Genomic DNA, 18,569 nt, shown 5'->3' with positions numbered 1-18,569 from the left:
ACCGCTGCACTCCATGTGGTTGAAGGTTCTCCCACAGTGCTGTTAGGAAGGGAGTTCCAGGATTTTGACCCAACGACGATGAAGGAATGGCGATATATTTCCAAGTCGGGATGGTGTGTGACTTGGAGGGACGTGCAGGTGGTGTTGTTCCTATGTGCCTGCTGCCCTTGTCCTTCTAGGTGGTAGAGGTCACGGGTTTGGGAGGTGCTATCGAAGAAGCCTTGGTGAGTTGCTGCAGTGCATCCTGTGGATGGTACACACTGCAGCCACTGTGCGCCGGTGGTGAAGGGAGTGAATGTTTAGGGTGGTGGATGGGGTGCCAATCAAGTGGGCTGCTTTGTCCTGGTTGGTGTCGAGCTTCTTGAGTGTTGTTGGAGCTGCACTCATCCAAGCAAGTGGAGAGTATTCCATCACACTCCTGACTTGTGCCTTGTAGATGGTGGAAAGGCTTTGGGGGAGTCAGGAGGTGAGTCACTCGCTGCAGAATAACCAGCCTCTGACCTGCTCTTGTAGCCACAGTATTTATGTGGCTGGTCCAGTTAAGTTTCTGGTCAATGATGACCCCCAGGATGTTGATGGTGGGGGATTCGGCGATGGTAATTTATAACCAATTATACTGAGTATACGTCAGACATTTATATCTGGTTATGCAGAGTGTATAGAGTCAGACATTTATACCTGGTTATAGTGCTTCATCACTATTTATCCAAATGGTGAGGACTGGATCCGCTCGGCTATAATTCCCTCCCATAAATAGCTTGCTGCCATTCGCTAGTCTAGGCTTACTCATGAAGAAAAGATACTTCAGTGAGCGTATGCTAGTAAGAGACAGTGCCTTCGAGGAAAGAATAAAACAAATTGGGAGGTGAAAAAAGTAAATCCACACTTGAGAGGTAACAAAATTTGAGTTCAGAATCTGAGATAAAGATTTTCAAGATGTGTCTGCCCCTAAAAGTTAATTTCAGTTCTTTCAGCCCAATTAATTGAACTCAACATTAGGTCATATATCTTTTGATGGAACTTTATGCATAGAATCCTGTTTGAAACCCCAAATATGGAAGTATTCCCTACAATAATGTTTGGTCCTCTGGATCTGCGTCACAGCCCTAAAGAAGCCTCACGTATTCAGAATGGAATGATATTGTTGCTGGTCCGTGGCCATTAAAGAAACACACATCTGTACTGACAGAGTGGAGATTTAGCGCCACTTGGTAGTCAAAATAGGAATTACAACCAAATTGTGTTTCACAAATGGAAATAGGGGATCCTGGTCTACATGGCTCATCAAATTCATCCAGAGAATACTGATAAGAAAAAAAGTGAATGAAAATAATCAGTGTGGTTACTGCGGTCCAGTGGAGCACTTAACACACTGCTCCACAGAATGATGGGACACAGGTTTGCGCACACAACCCTTTTCCATGCTCAGTTCAGGATTTCAGCTGTACTTCAGGCACCAAGTGGAGGCACAGCATTTCTCCAGAGGGAAGGATTAAAAATCAGAGACACAATTGCCTGCAGCCCCTTTATTTTACATCTGCTATCAGACATTTTAGAGCAATGTTGAGAGGACTGGGAGCAGATTGCTAGGTGCCAGTCTCTGCATTCGCACTGATGAGTGGCACTCGAAAGGGGAGAAAATAATTTTAAATACCATAAAAGGGAACCTTGTCTGCAAGTTATGAAGAAGTGAGTGGCAGGGCGGTGTTTCTGTTAATTTAAAGTATGCCGTTATATGTTTCATGCTTGTCAGGCCTAAAACTTTCGTAAAGTACAGAATAAATGATTGAAAGAAAAGGAATGACAAGAAGAAGCACATATTAAAAACCCTTACAGTATTAAAATCTCTTTCCTATACTCTTGCTAAATGCTGTTTTTTTTGCCTATTAACTTCCATATGAAGCTTGTCGTGGTAAGTGTATAACAATATGAAAAATTATTTTCTGTTAAGTGCATCATTTGATGGGTTATAGGATCTCTCCATTATTGTAAATGATAATATGTTGTTTGTTGATCTATTTGTCCAGTTATTGAGAACATCATACATATTCTTCAATCAGCTGTCATTATAAATACAAACCCAGCAAATCTTCAAATATAATAGCCTTTGTGCTACAGCATGCGTTACATCTAGCGTATTGAATGTTGCATAAAAGTTTATTTTTAACTGAAATTCACTAGTGTTATATACATTACTTGTAATCAAACACAGCAATACAAATTCTCTAAGCTGAAGAATAATGTTTTTACTTTTATTGGTCAATAAGATCCAAGAACAAAAAACGTTTTTGTGAGATAAAACTTCAATTAAAAAGGAAGTAACATGAAGTCTTTTGACACTATAGTTACGCACTTTTTGAACCAGGTTTGAGTACGCAATCATGTATGGTCAGTGATGTAATTACATTGGTTACAGCTTGCTGCCACTGATTTTTTTGTAAAAACAAGATTAAAATCGCAGCAACCAGTATGGTGGCACGTGAGGTGAATTTTCACAACAAGAGTTGTTTCAGGAACCGCTCAGTGCAGCAGCAATGTCTAAGATTTAAGTTAATAAAACCCTAAGTTAATAAACCTAGATAGGGAGGGAAAAAAATCTCTAATCATTGCTGTCTCCCTGCTGGCTAATAACATGGATACATGGTGTTTGCACTTGTCAGCCCTGTGATCTCACTGACTGCAGACGTGTAGTCTGGCAGCAGCTTAAGGAAAATAAGGCAAAAATCATTTAAATAAAAACACATGACATTATACTACTCCCAAACAGACCCCAAGATTGACACACAGCCATTCAGAGTTGAGTATTATTACAAAATCTTCAATAGCATTAAGGAACTTCTTCAGTATTCAATTATCTTAAAATTCATTTGCCTACATAACAACAGTCACTGTACTCCAAAGTAGTTCATTATATGTGAAGTGCTTTGAGATATTCCTGAGAGATATGATAAGGTGATATATAAATGGAGTTTTTAAATGATTTTACATCGTATTTCTAAATATATTACTTTTAATAGTTTTAGAGCACATCATTCAGTGTACACTATTAAATTGAATGTAATATCTTCCAACATAGCAGCTATAGAATGTCAGATCTGGAGAAAATGACAAACAGAAAGCTAGAGTGATCTCTAAATGAAAATATATTAAGCATAGTAAATACAGACACTGTAGTGGTTTAGCAACTTCTTTTTTGTTTATTATTTCCTCATTATTGACAAACTTACCCAGGATCACATTTTCCTTTAGCCTCCAATCTAGTTTACTGATTTTTCAGAAAAATAACATTTACTAGCTGTTGTAGTAATCTAGTTTGACTGTGGACCATTATTTGGTTAACTCAACTTTTCTGCATCGAAAGATTTCCAGAAAATGACGCTGTCAACGACAAGATTCCTGTGATGACCAACATGGAAGAAAATGGCCAAACAATCCTCTGCGGTTATTCTTCCCACCTCAGCTACAATGTTTCTGCAGTGAACTGTGAACTAGAAAGATTGCCGATGAGCACTCCAAAAACCCCAGAAGAAACCCACGCATCCCAAAATGCACATCACACAAGCCAGAGCTGGGATACATCATGTATTCAAATGCAAAATGCAGCCACAAGCCAAGAAAGCCTAGACTGCAAACATTCTTCTGTGCCCCTGGAAGTGAACAAAAAGTCTCCTGAAGACCTCAAGTCTGAAGAACTTGCCAAGGAGATCATTGGCAAAGATAAGTCTTTGGCAGAAATTTTAGATCCAGACTCAAAGATGAAGACAACCATGGACCTAATGGAGGGCATTTTCCCCAGGGGCAGCACGGTGCGGCAGGAGGCACAACACAGAAGGCCAAGGATACAAAAGATGGTCAACAAATCCGTATCTGAGGAAGATAAGTAAGTTGCAAAGCTTAAAATAAAGGGCGGGATCTTATAACTGTAGTATAACCACTAAATAATGTTAGCAATGTGATTGTGTTAATGCTGTTTAGCATTACACAAACCATATGTTGTGTTTTACCCTCTTACTCCAATTGGTGGCAGCAAAGAATATTAGTGCAGTCTCTATCCACCCCCTCCCCAACACCCCAGGGAATGAACAGAGATACCTACTGCCCATTGGAGATGATAACAGTGTAAATATCCTGTTTCTTTGTGGTGCAATATTCTTGACATTAAGCAGCTGATTCTACTACCATCTAAGGGGAATATGGCTGTTCTGCTATTCTCCAGACACTAAACTTAGTTTGAAAATATATACACACAACAATCAGGCAAGTGCCACTTTGAAGCACCAATTCTAGGCGCTTGAACTGAAAATGCTACTCGGCACAATGTCAAACTACATAAACCTCAGGAACATTGCAACCTCCCTCACTTTGAATGCGGATGTGTCAGGGGGCAGTGATCAACAGCGCTGCACTCAAACCCTACACGCTTCAGGAACAATGCAACAACCGTCACATTAAATTCAGAAAATGGCATATCTAGAGTTTGTGCTTTTCTTTTTGCTGCCCCAAGTTCCTCGCCTTGCAAAGGTCAGGAGAACGAGCAAGCAGCACTGGGATGTTAAATCTGGGTCTAACTCTCACCATGATTCGAAACAAAATGAAAACTGCCTTACTTTGAAAGGTAAATACCTTTTAACAGAGCTGCACTCAATCTCTCTCTTTCATAAATGTGACAGTCAGAAAATCCCTAATTGAAGTGGTACTGCCAAAGTTCAACATCTGTATGGCTTGGACTGATCGTAAACCTTCATTCCACAAACCATCATAATTTCATTATCTTGCTCATTCTTGATTTGATTCACCGTCACACAAATTTTGTAAGCCGCCATACAAGTGTCTTCAAGTGCCACACTTCAATGTTTAAAAATCTACTAAAGAATATGCTGAATAATTGACTCAAATGATTTCACTATGTTAACACAGCACTAGGTGTGGAGGAAGAAATAATATTTAAGACCCTACTAGTATATTCACTGCTGCTGTGTAGGACACAAAGCTGGCTATTTGTGTGACAGGCAAAGTGTGACACCATTGGTATTGAAAACTATCACAGCACCATCTACAGGCATAACTGATACTACAGACACACACAAACACATTATATATGTATTAAGTTATTCCATGCAAAATACAACATGAGTGTGTGACCCTTAAACGCTGCCAGGTGCAATTCTTCTGCATTCTTGAAGTGAATGGTGAGTTCACAAGATAATTATGGATGAGGAAGGCCACACACTTAGGCTGTATTTTGCATGGAATAACTGAATGGCCTATTCATATCTGATTTTCACCCAATATTTCTTGCTTGAGTACTCACATGCTTTGCAGAGCCATCCGACATTACCACTTTCTTAATCCATAAATATAAGAAAGCATAAAAATATAAATGATTAAATATAAAGTCAGTAAATAATTGTCCAGTATGCTGCTGAGTCCTACAGACGAGGTAGATCCTAGAATTGATTCCCAGATTGTGCTGTGTTAGCTGATCTTAGCCAGGGTTGCAACTGCTTTATTTGGCCTTTGTGTCCTTGAGTTAGAAAGAGGGGAAAAATGAGCCAAGGATTCCTGCTCTTGATCACCATCCAGTGATACCTGCTGGAAAGTACTCATGTGGACATTGAATGTGATTACCCCCAAGGCCAAATAACCTGCCAAAGATCACTGTCTACATTCAGATATAAAATATGGCTACTTCATAGAATCATACAGCACAGAAGGAGGCCATTTGGCCCACCGTGCCTGTGCCAGCTCTTTGTACTTGGGCAAGGTGACCAGTGAACCTATAATTGGCACAAGCTTAGGGCCTTCATCAGAGAGTGGGAGAGGAGGGAAAAAAATATTTTTTTTTAAAAAAAAAAGATTTTTCAGTGAGAGGATATGTCCAGATAACTTGTATTTTATTTTGTTAAATATAATGCCTCTTTAAACCGTTCCTAATTAAAACTGGTACCTTTTTTATTCTTTTGAAAACTTATGTATTTATATATAGTGACTAAATCTTTAAGTTTCCTTCTTTGTACTTAGGAAAGAGGAAAGAGAGACGGGAACAGCCTCAGCTCATTGTCCCACTTACTATAGCACGTCTGCCCTCAAAGCTGAGCTGATGACTAAAATAAAGGACATGCAGAGAAACGCTGCTGAAGATGAGGAGGAGGAAGAACCAGACATCAACCAGAAGAAAGTAATGGCATTTCAAACCTTCATCACTAAATGCAAAACCTAGCTGGTTCACTTCTCCCAATGTCTCAGTTGCTAAATGCTCCAATCCAGTGTAAAACTAAGCCACAGGGACCAGGAAGATGTCTGGTTTGATTCCTGGTTTGTGCTGAGTTAGCAGATCTCGGGCATGATGGCGGGTAGGCCGCTACAATTGGCCTGAGCGCCCCTGGGCTAGGGAGGGGATAAACAACCAAGTTTCCCATTCTTGATAGCTTTTCAGTGACCCCTGCTGGAAAGAACATCAGACCTCACTGCGATGTTTCCTGCAGTCAAATAGCCTGCAAAGAATCAGTATGCAGGGTCTTGCATAAAGAATGTCAGAGCTTTCAAGAGAGAAGGGAAAAATGTGTACATATTGACTGTGCACGTATTTCGTTATCTCTGGTTTCTAACTTGCAAAAAAATAAATCAACCATATGTGTTGTAGTTAACTATCACACTTTCCCTTTAAAGTGTCTTGTAGAATTTATTCTAACCCTCCACAGTGCAGAACAGTTATTTGAAGAAAAATAAAATTTATTTGGTTGAATTTAGAGCACTTTCATCAATTTGTTGTCTATTAAGATTATATGAAGAGTGCGTGTAGAAATATTAGTTTGCAGTGGCTGAAGGACCTGTGTGGTGAAGCTTTCCTCAGACCACTGCCGAATTGTCACATCCTTTGAACATCGTTCACTATCGTGAATCTTTTGGCATGGTTTTCAGTGCAGCCGCAGAAAGTAATCTGGTGTCATCTGATGCCCCTTTATATTATAGAAATATGTCAAGTAGAAGTGATTCTTGCTGGAGTTCCGAGTGCTGTGGAATCTGGTCCACTTTACATTGCAGGGTGTATTCCACAGCAGCAGCAACAAACCAACAGCTGTTTGAAAGTTGTGAGTCACCGCTTGATTTCTGCCTGTTTGATTTTCCTGATAGCTGAGGAAAGTATGTCGAGGCCAATGATGGCAAGATCTGTATCGTTGGCCTGTAGAAACAGACTCTGCGATAAAGCCTTCCCTTGGCCGAAACAAATGGTGGTCGATTGCTTGCTGCCAGCAGTGTTGTTGCTGCCAGAGGCATAGGGGAAAAACATCTCTTCAGGGGGATGTCTGTACCTCCGCAAGTCGTGGCACCATCTTGTTTACTTTACAGCACTGTTGCTGAAGTCAGGCCACTACTGGTGATAATATTGTAACGTAACGGGGTCGTATACTGTGTAGAGTGGTTCTGGTCAATAGTAAACCATAGTGTGTAATGAATGAGTAAAAGTGCTCAGAATTACTAATGTTTTTTGGATGTTTAACAAATGATTTCCAAAGGATCGATTGTGATTTCTGACTTTTTTTCTATTTAATTTAATTTAATTCTGTTTTTTTCTTTTTTCTTTGTAGTCTGAGCTAATTGAAAGCATAACATGCAAACTTCAGACCCTGCGTGAAGCCAAGGAGAGCCTAGCAACTGACATTAAACTGAACAGTGCACTGGGCGAGGAAGTAGAGATCATGATTAAAGGCCTGTGCAAGTCCAATGAGTTTGAAAAGTACAAGATGTTCATTGGGGATTTGGATAAGGTTGTAAACTTGCTGCTTTCCCTCTCTGGTCGTTTGGCTCGAGTGGAAAATGTCCTGAAGACTCTCGATGAAAATGCAAATGCTGAGGAACGTGTACGTAATCTTTTGTTTTTAACTCGCGTTGTCTTTTGGATCAAGTTTATTGCCATATACAATCAACAGAGAGAATTTTAGTTCCTATCATTTAGCAGCTGGAAATTGTATGAGGACTAAAATGTTAGATATTTCTGCCTCAGGGTACTTGATAAAATGACTGTAATAGTCTTCAGTAAAAGAGAAAATAAGCTCCCCCCCCCCTTCCCCCAGTCGGCAGTAAATGCAGTATGCAATGCAGTACTGAGTCTCAGACCAGAGTGGTGCCACATTTGATCCTTGACTCATTGGGGTACAGTTCCAAAGGCACCTGCAACTCTGCATTACCGACGTGGTCATTCTTCATGGATGAGCCTAAATGATAAATGTAAGCATTGGATTCGTTCAGTGGTCAGGGACAGAAATGTGTGACTGCGAGTCGGGCAGGTATGGAGACCCAGCATCTAGTGATGGAGGAGCCTCAGCCCTTGACCTTGTCCAACAGGTACGAGGTACTTGCTACCTGTATGGATGAGAGCAAAAACAGCAGGGAGGATGGGCAAACTGACCACGGCACCGTGGTTCAGGGGGCCATTCAAGTTGGGGGAGTAAAAAGGAATGTGGTAGTGGTAGGGGATAGTATAGTCAGGGGGATGGATACTGTTCTCTGCAGCCACGACAGAGAGTCCCAAAGGCTCTGTTGCCTGCCTGGTGCCAGGGTTAAGGACATCTCCACGTGGCTGGAGAAGAACTTGGAGTATGAGGGGGAGGATCCAGTTGTCGTGGTCCAAGTAGGAACTAACAACATAGGTAGAACTAAGAATGAGTTTGAGGAGCTAGGGTCTAAATTAATAAGCAGAACCTCAAAGGTATTAATCTCTGGATTACTACCTGAGCCACGTGCAAATTGGCATAGGGACAAACAGATCAGAGAGTTAAATGCGTGGCTCAAAGAGTGGTGTGGGAGACACGATTTTTGATTCATAGGGCACTGGCACCAGTATTGGGGAAAGAGGGAGCTGTTCCATTGGGACAGGCTCCACTTAAACTGGGCTGGGACCAGCGTCCTGGCAAATCGAATAATTAGGGCTGTGGATTGGGCTTTAAACTAAAAAGTGGGGAGGAGGGGTCAGGTGAGGGGAAATTTAGAAATCTGATGAGAAAAGTCAAGGTGACAGAGCAGTGTAGTGATTAGAGTAAAGATAAGCAGAGTGTGGCAGGAAGGGACAGAGAGTTTACCGATAATAGAGCATCAACAAGTAAGGTAAAAGCAGGTAAAAAGTCAAAATTAAAGGCTTTTTATCTGAATGCACGGAGCATTCTTAACAAAATAGATGAATTAGTTGCACAAATAGAGATGAATGGGTTTGATCTAGTAGCTGTTACAGAGACATGGTTGCAAAGTGACCAAGATTGGGAACTAAATATTCCAGGGTACATGACGTATAGAAGAGACAGGCAAAATGGAAAAGAACGGTGTGTGTGGCCCTAATAATAAAGGATGACAAAAGGACAGTGGTGAGAAAGGAATTTGGCTCGAAAGATCAGGAAGTAGAATCAGTATGAGTGGAAAAAAGAAATAACAAGGGGCAGAAAACACTGGGTGGGAGTAGTTTATAGGCCCCCCAAATAATAGCTATACCGTTGGACAGAGTATTAATCATGAAATAATAGGAGCTTGTAACAAAGGTAATGCAGTAATTGTGGGGGACTTTAATCTTCATATAGACTGGGCAAATCAAATTGGCAAAGGTAGTTTAGAGGATGAGTTCATGGAATGCATTCAAGACTGTTTCCTGGAGCAATACGTCATGGAACCAACCAGGGAACAGGCTATTTTAGATCTTGTATTTTATAATGAGACAGGGTTAATTAGTAATCTCAGAGTAAAGGATCCTCTGGGGAAGAGTGATCATAATATGATAGAATTTCACATTGAGTTTGAGAATGACGTACTTAAGTCTGAAACTAGAGTCTTAAACTTAAATAAAGCCAATTACATAGGTTTGAGGGGCGAGTTGGCTAAGGTAGATTGGGAAATTAAATTAAAGGGTATGACGGTTGAAAAGCAATGGCAAACATTTAAAGAAATATTTCAATATTCTCAACAAATATACATTCCACTGAGAAATAAAAACTCCATGGGAAAAGTGATTCAACTGTGGCTAACTAAAGAAGTTAAGGGGTATGATTAGATTAAAAGAAGAGGCCTATAATGTTGCCAAGAAAAGTAGTGAGCATGAGGATTGGGAGAGTTTTGGAAATCAGCAAAGGACAACCAAAAAATTGATAAAAAGGGAGAAAATAGAATATGAAAGTAAACTAGCAAGAAATATAAAAACGGATTGTAAAAGCTTCTACAAATATGTAAAAAGGTAGAGAGTAGCAAAAGTAAACGTTGGTCCCCTAGAGGCTGAGACAGGAGAAATTATTATGGGGAATCAGGAAATGGCAGATGCTTTAAACAAATATTTTGTATCTATCTTCATAGATGATACAAAGATGGGAGGGAAAGTAGAGAGTGAGGAGGACATAAAAAACCTACATGGGGATATAGACAGGCTGGGTGAGTGGGCGGAGATTTGGCAGATGCAATACAATATTGGAAAATGTGAGGTTATGCACTTTGGCAGGAAAAATCAGAGAGCAAGTTATTATCTTAATGGCAAGAGACCGGAGTCTGCAGTACAAAGGGATCTGGGGGTCCTAGTGCAAGAAAATCAAAAAGTTAGTATGCAGGTGCAGCAGGTGATCAAGAAGGCCAACGGCAGTACAAAGAAGGTTCACTTGGTTAATCCCGGGGAATGGGGGGGCGGACATATGAGGAGAGGTTGAGTAGATTGGGACTCTACTCATTGAAGTTCAGAAGAATGAGAGGCGATCTTATTGAAACATATAAGATTGTGAAGGGGCTTAATCGGGTGGATGCGGTGAGGATGTTCCCAAGGATGGGTGAAACTAGAACTAGGGGGCAAAATCTTAGAATAAGGGGCTGCTCCTTCAAAACTGAGATGAGGGGAAACTGCTTCACTCAGAGGGTGGTAGGTCTGTGGAATTTGCTGCCCCAGGAAGCTGTGGAAGCTACATCATTAAATAAATTTAAAACAGAAATAGACAGTTTCCTAGAAGTAAAGGGAATTAGGGGTTACGGGGAGCGGGCAGGAAATTGGTCATGAATTTAGATTTGAGGTTGGGATCAGATCAGCCATGATCTTATTGAATGGCGGAGCAGGCTCGAAGGGCCGATTGGCCTACTCCTGCTCCTATTTCTTATCTTCTTATAGTAGAAGACACAAAAAACATACTGGAAATAGTGGGGAACCAAGGGTCTAATAAGAGTGAGGAACTTAAAGTAATTAATATCAGTAGAGAAAAAGTACTGGAGAAACTAATGGGACTAAAAACATAAGGTCATCATAAGGACAGAAATGGGGATGTCGCTGATGATTGCACAGTGTTCAGTTCCATTTGCAACCCCTCAAATAATGAAGCAGTCCGAGCCCGCATGCAGCAAGACCTGGACAACATCCAGGCTTGGGCTCATAAGTGGCAAGTAACATTTGCGCCAGACAAGTGCCAGGCAATGTCCATCTCCAACAAGACAGAGTCTAACCACCTCCCCTTGGCATTCAACGGCATTATCATCGCCGAATCCCCCACCATCAACATCCTGGGGGTCACCATTGACCAGAAACTTAACTGGACCAGCCATATAAATACTGTGGCAACAAGAGCAGGTCAGAGGCTGGGTACTCTGCGGCGAGTGACTCACCTCCTGACTCCCCAAAGCCTTTCCACCATCTACAAGGCACAAGTCAGGAGTGTGATAGAATACTCTCCACATGCCTGGATGAGTGCAGCTCCAACAACACTCAAGAAGCTCGACACCATCCAGGACAAAGCAGCCCGCTTGATTGGCACCCCATCCACCACCCTAAACATTCACTCCCTTCACCACCAGCGCACTGTGGCTGCAGTGTGTACCATCCACAGGATGCACTGCAGCAACTTCTCAAGGCTTCTTCGACAGCACCTCACAAACCCACAACCTCTACCAGCTAGAAGGACGAGCAGCAGACACATGGGAACAACACCACCTGCACGTTCCCCTCCAAGTCACACACCATCCCGACTTGGAAATATATCGCCGTTCCTTCATCGTCGCTGGGTCAAAATCCTGGAACTCCCTTCCTAACAGCACTGTGGGAGAACCTTCACCACATGGACTGCAGCGGTTCAAGAAGGCGGCTCACCACCACCTTCTCAAGGGCAATTAGGGCTGGGCAATAAATGCTGGCCTTGCCAGCAACGCCCACATCCCATGAACGAATTTTTAAAAAAGATCTTGTCCAAACACCCCTAGGTTATGGAGGAGAAAGGTAGCCAGGCTTGCTGTTCAGTATCACCATGCAATGCCCCCATTGGAAGTGTGTGACTGTCAGTTGAGTGTAATATTGGGATTGGCTGTGATGTCTTCTCATGGTCACTTGCACCAGAACGTTGATAAGCTACTGGATGGCAACTTGAGCCCTAGGATCTGTATCCCAGCATGGAATTAATGCCTGCAGAAGGGGAGGGCAGAAAATTGGACAAGAGAGGAAAAAGGGATGGGCTTGTTGGGCCTAATTGCTTTCTCATTCCTTCTCAAAAATTCTCACCTTAAGTAGTGAGAGTTATTGCTGGAGTTGATACTAAAGTTGTGCGTCTGATGTTTCAGATTCTATTGAATGAGAAGCGTAGACTTCTGACCAGTCAGCATGAGGACGCAAAGGAACTGAAGGAGAACCTGGATCGCAGGGCGCGTGTGGTCCTGGATATCCTGGAGAACTACTTGACAGAGGAGCAACTCCAAGACTACCAGCACTTTGTGAAGATGAAGGCAGCTCTGTTGATGGAGCAGCGAGAGCTGGATGACAAGATCAAGCTGGGCGAGGAGCAGCTCAAGTGTTTGTTGGAAAGCCTACCTGCTGACTTTGTATCACAAAGGACAGCTCACTCACCTGTCAGCCACCCAGAACCTGGCACCTCGCTGCCAAAATTTACCTCTTCGCTTTAAAAAGAAAATGTAAGGACTTATATCAGGTTTTAATTGTAAATCACTCAGTGGACAAGAACGAGGAGGGATTCTGGATGTAGAAAACAGCATATTTAAATTGCTATCAAAATCTATATTTTAAGGAAGCAATGGCTAGCATTGTTTGGGTGGAAGACGCTCCTCGTGGGAACTTATTCCAGGCAAGTCTGCAATAGAATGAAACTTGAAAATCCCCATGAGGAGAGACACAAGCATCTTTTCAAAAGTGACGTTTGAGATACTTTTTAAAAACCCTATGAAGGAGGACAGCACAACAAGAAGTCCCTGCTTACAACTTATTTTAAAAACAAAAAGAAAGCATTTTGTAGCTTTGCCAATAACACCAGAGAATTACTACTATTTATAATTTTGAAGTGTAAGTTTCTGTACATACGCTAACCTTTTATGGTTCTACTTTATTGCGTAGGAAAAAAAATCTAATTTTGTACAAAAAAAAACTTTTGGAGAAAAAAAAACAACCTATAGTCACAAAAAGTGACTGCAATCTTATGAGGTTTTGTTTTTTTATTAACGATGAAAGACTTAGGGCCACCTGAAACAGAGATAGCTGCAATTTGGAGAAACCATTCAGAATCTTACACGTTGACGATTGACCAATTCTTTCAAAGTAACTTTGGGTGATGATCAGTTTCCACTTCTCTTCATTAAATACAGTCCAAACTATCAATAACTGTCATTTTTCAAAATGATGATTATAAACTTAAATTTATGTGTATGCATTTTTGTCCGAATGTTTGACAGTTGCATGTTAGACATGACCCCCAGTAGGTGGGTAATCACCCTTCTGTACAGCTGGTAGACATTAATGACCACTGAAGATCATTCAGTATGGGTGACCATTGCAGAAAGGCCAGAGTCCTTCAGTGGCACCAATATTTATACCGAGATTGAACTGTATTGAAAGTGCAACTATAGGTGACGGAGGTCTGTGGAAAAAGTAGAACATTGTTTGTCACAGAAGTGTTCTCCGTGAATGAAGGAAGTCAAAATAAGTACACTACATAATCGAAGCTCACCAATTTTCAGAGTGTTCCCGTCCCTGTGTGCGTATTGTGATGTTAATCATAGTATTGGAAATGCAGTTTACAGTGCAGGTGTGCACAGCTCCACCCACGGAGCTCTATTTATGTGGGTTTGCTAACGCATTGGCCCAGTTAGGTAAAACCTACGGCTTTTTTTAACCCTTGCTTTTTTTTCTTTCCTTTTTTAAATATTCATTTTTCATATTCTGATTTCTCAGTGTACTGGGCTTTGTGTAAACCACTGTACATAATACTAACTTTCTGAAGAGCAGACACTGGTGTAGAAGGCATGTTAAGAGTGTTCATTTCTCAGCCTCTGTCAGATCTGTGTTTTACTTTCTTAAAAAAAAAATTTGTTGCTGCATTTGACGATATGTTTTTGTAATGGATAATTGCTCGTTCTCTATTGTAATGCCAATTTTTTTTATTCAGAAGGTGATGACTTTTCGGAGTTCAATCACGACTTGGCTATGGTCACAGTTGTACTTATTCAATACATTTTCCATAGCCATTCTGAGTCTTTGTCCAGACAGTGATGTGAAACACACTGCATGGCATCTCACAAATCAGCCAGTAGTACGGTATGTGAAATAAATTTTAAAAAAAGTTTGCTGTACTTCTCACTGTTAAATGTTTTGATGAGAATTGTTCTCAAACAGAAATCATGACATTGGAGCTTGTAAACCACTTACTGCTGCAGACAATAAAAATAAAGTGTGTCGGCAGTTGGTTGTGTATTTTGTTTCCTGCATGAATAACTTGTGTCCAATAAAGCAACATCATCACGTTGGAGCATGCTTAAGACATTTACCAGGATATATTTGCCTGTCCAGAAGTAGAAGTGACCTTTCTCCTTTAGACTGCCATTTTTAATGTTCCCTTTTTTTTAAACAGCAGGTCAATGTTCAAATAATCAATAACATACTCTGACCACCACCTCCCACTTTCTGAATGGTTACCATTAATACGTGTCGAATAGTTTCATGTATTTGATCCCTAGCAATTGTAGAGTTTTTCCCTAGAGCTGAGAAGGCTAAAGGATGATCAGATAGAAGTTTTCAAGATTATGAAGGGTCACAATAAGATAAATAGTGAAAGGTTGTTTCCACTGGTTGGCAAAATAGTAACGAGAGGTTTAAAAAAATGCCTTTACCCAGAGAATGGTTAGAGTGTGGAAATCTCTTACAAACCGTTGTTGAGGTAGAGTCCACAAGTACTTTTAAAAGGGAATTAGTTAATTGAATAACAGGAATGTTAAGGGTTACGGGAATTTAGCAGGCTATAACTTCCATTTGAAAGAATAAACCTACCAAATTCTCAGCTGTAAGTGCTCCACTGTCTCTGTTCTGGTTGTCAGTGTGCTGATATGCATTGTTTTTGCAGTTATTAGAACACTTTTTGAATCAGATTCTCTATTTTTAAAAATTCCATCAATTGTCTAAAAACAAAAACAATAACTGAAGGATTACAGGCAATTGTAAATATTGATGAGGTGCATAAACAATCTTGATGTTCTCCCAAGACAAGTAAAAATCAGTGTTGCATTTGAAAAAAATTGCATTTGCATTTCACAACCTTAGAACGAGCCAAAGCACTTCATGACCATCGAAGAGCTTTTGAAGTGTCGTCACTCTTGTCAGGAAACGCATGCATTCCAGTTGTATTTGGTTGGTCTTTTTTTTAACAAATATACTAGCTTTTTTGCATGTATTGAACAAACTACCTACTACAATCTTGCAAACTTGTAATTTTTATAGAATAGTTCTAGAACAAGAATTAAAAGGAAAATTATATTTCAAGGTATTGTATAATGTGTTACAAATTGACTAAGCCTTCAAACCTATGATCTAAATCTATGATCTTCCGCTAAGGTCTTCCAACATGATCTGGTGTTTAACGATGAGGCCTGTTAAGAGAAGAACTAAACTGAGATTACATGAGGTTACTTAGAAAAGAATAAAAGCAGCGAATGTTCAGATAGTGAATTGATTGAGGGCAACAGTAGTGAAAACATGGGATCTGAACCCAGGCTGTTCCTTATCAGACTGTTCTTCAGGAAACATTTGTAAGCAGGTAAGAACAACGTACTCAATAAGATTGAAGTAGAGAAAATACTAATCAGTCTGTAGCTATTTAGGTCATCTACATTTCCTGCTCAGAAATTGGGAAAATGTTGCAGTTAATGGATCAGTTTGGGAGAGGGGAGAGAAGAGTTATGCCATGGCTAAGTGATGCAAATCACAGGATTAAGGTTTCAGTCACATTACTAGCATAGTTTCAAATACCGATGCTACCAAATGGCACAATAATTCATGTAAACTTGAGTGAGGGGGAAAAGGGGGTTCCTGGATTAGACTGTGGTCATTGACATCTGGGACTTGAATTTGATTTCAGACCAGATAGATGGAATGAAAACCATCTATGTTGTCTGTAAATATGGGCAGTGTGGAATGTTGGTTCCACATTTTGAGATGTTCAAAATAGTTCATAGTTGGTTCCACATCTCGAAATAGCCCTAATTGGCACTAAATTGGGAATCTCACTCAGAGGTCACAGGATGACAGTTGTAGGAAATGGAAAATATCACATTATTGCAGTAGGAGGTGCATTTCTGAGCATAGGGTGAAATCATGCCATCAGTGCAGATTAAAGGGGTGTAATTTTCAATTTAATACCAGAAAAAAAAATTAGGTGGTTTCAAAATGTGCGCCCGACTCACAGCGCTCATTTACGTTTTAGCAGTAAGTTGAAAAATACCCCCAAGCAGTTTACTCTGCATCTGCCCAATGCTATACTTGTGAACTACTTAATTCCAGTTCTGAGTCTGAACAATTCATATTGTCACTGTTGCTTCTTTCAGATAGAAGTTCAATTTTGTTAGTTTACCTTTTTTCCTCTAAGGAAAAGCAGAGGCTTTGCTCTTATGTAACAGTTAAAAAAAATACCAAGGGTGTTTTTCTTTAGAAATTATAAACTGTTAATGGCGAGAAAAGACCGGCTTTATTGCACAAAGAAAGGCATAATAGAGAATAGCAGAGAAACTCAGCACCAAATAGAACAACAGAAACAAGTGCAGGAGCGTAGAAATAACAGCCAGGACAGAGCAACAGAAATCTGTTGGGAGGAGAGAGATTTGACTGAGGATGAACACAACACGAGTAGATTTAAAAAATAAATAAAAGAGCTTTCCCCAAATTGCTCAGTGGCCAAATGCATAATCTACATTACAACAGTGACTACACTTCAAAAGTACTTCCTTGTATCCCTCTCCACCCACATCCCCCTTTCTCCTCCAAACTCCACTTCCTTCTGTGTCCACCCATGGAAAAAACTCTTCCCCCAAGTCACTTACAACTGCGCTTTCCAATTCCCAACTGTCTAGCCTTTGGCCCTCCATTCACCACGACATTTCTGCAGCTACCAATCTGCTCAATCATACCCTCACCTCCATCTTTGATGCCCTTGTCCCCATTAAAACCATTGCTCTCACCCTGGTTCTTCACCTTGGTACAGCCCTCAACTCCGCTTCCTTAAGTCCAAGGGACGCAGACTTGAACGTTTATGGTGGATGAGCTTCTGACCACATATCCGGTCTATCACCAAGACCGCCTACTTTCACCTCTGTAGCTCTGCTCCTGCCTCAGCTCATCTGCTGCTGAAACCCTTATCCATACCTTTGTTGCCTCTAGACTTGACTATTCCAGTGCTCTCCTGGCTGGCCTCCCATCTTTCACCCTCCATAAACTTGAGCTCATCCAAAACTCTACTGCCTGTATCCTAACTTGTACCAAGTCCCGTTCTCCCATCACCCCCGTGCTCGCTGACCTACATTGGCTCCTGGTCCGGGAATGCCTTGATTTTAAAATTCTCATCCTTGTTTTCAAATCCCTCCATGGCCTCACCCCTCCCTATCTCTGTAACCTCCTCCAGCCCTACAACCTTCTGAGATCTCTGTGCTTCACTAATTCTTGCCTCTTGCACATCCCCGATTTTAATCGCTCCACCATTGGCAACCGTGCCTTCAGCTGTCTAGGCCCTAAGCTCTGGAGTTCCCTCCATAAACCTCTCTACCTCGCTCTGCTCCTTTAAGACGCTCCTTAAAACCTACCTCTTTGACCAAGCTTTTGGTCACCTGTCCTAATATCTCTTTATGTGGTTTGGTGTCAAATTTGACCATTGCTCCTGTGAAGTGCCTTGGGAGGTTTTACAATGTTAAAGGTGCTATATAAATGCAAGTTGTTGTTAATTGGTTGTAAAGTGCTTTGGGATGTCCTGAGGTCATAAAAGGTGCTATATAAATACAAATTTGTTATTTCTTTAATGTGGTACTGTGGCAAACAGACCAAGAAGATCAAGGTTTGATCCCTGGTAAATGTTGGTTCATCTCAGCCAGGCAGTAGTGGAGATACTACAATTGGCCTGAATGACTAGGGAGGTGGTAAATCAGCAAGGATCCCTATTACTATCCAATGAACCCTGTGAAAAATGTATGCATATAGATGTTCAGTGAGGAGAGGATCTGGCTCGCCACAGTCAAATGTCCGTTTGGCGCTCACTTGGTGAGGCAATGAAGGATTGGCAGAACCCTTAGAACCTTAGTCCAGTGAGAAT

At 41.0% G+C, this 18,569-nt stretch overlaps 1 protein-coding gene across 3 annotated transcripts in view; it reads left to right on the top strand.

Moving 5' to 3' along the window:
* shroom3 (shroom family member 3) overlaps positions 1–14,683 on the top strand; it is a 426,592-nt gene extending 411,909 nt beyond the window's left edge. For all 3 annotated transcript variants that reach the window (XM_067990124.1, XM_067990116.1, XM_067990132.1), the window contains 4 exons: positions 3,362–3,880; positions 6,022–6,178; positions 7,590–7,862; positions 12,559–14,683. In XM_067990124.1, the coding sequence (XP_067846225.1) occupies positions 3,362–3,880; positions 6,022–6,178; positions 7,590–7,862; positions 12,559–12,897 (1,288 nt within the window). In that variant the 3' untranslated portion in view covers positions 12,898–14,683. The remainder of the gene's footprint in view (positions 1–3,361; positions 3,881–6,021; positions 6,179–7,589; positions 7,863–12,558) is intronic.
* Positions 14,684–18,569: the final 3,886 nt, after the last annotated feature.

This window comes from Heptranchias perlo, chromosome 1, assembly GCF_035084215.1.
Source record: "Heptranchias perlo isolate sHepPer1 chromosome 1, sHepPer1.hap1, whole genome shotgun sequence".
NCBI classification, from domain to species: domain Eukaryota; kingdom Metazoa; phylum Chordata; class Chondrichthyes; order Hexanchiformes; family Hexanchidae; genus Heptranchias; species Heptranchias perlo.
The sequence above is the reverse complement of the archived record's forward strand: the minus strand, read 5'-3'. Positions and strand labels throughout refer to the sequence as shown.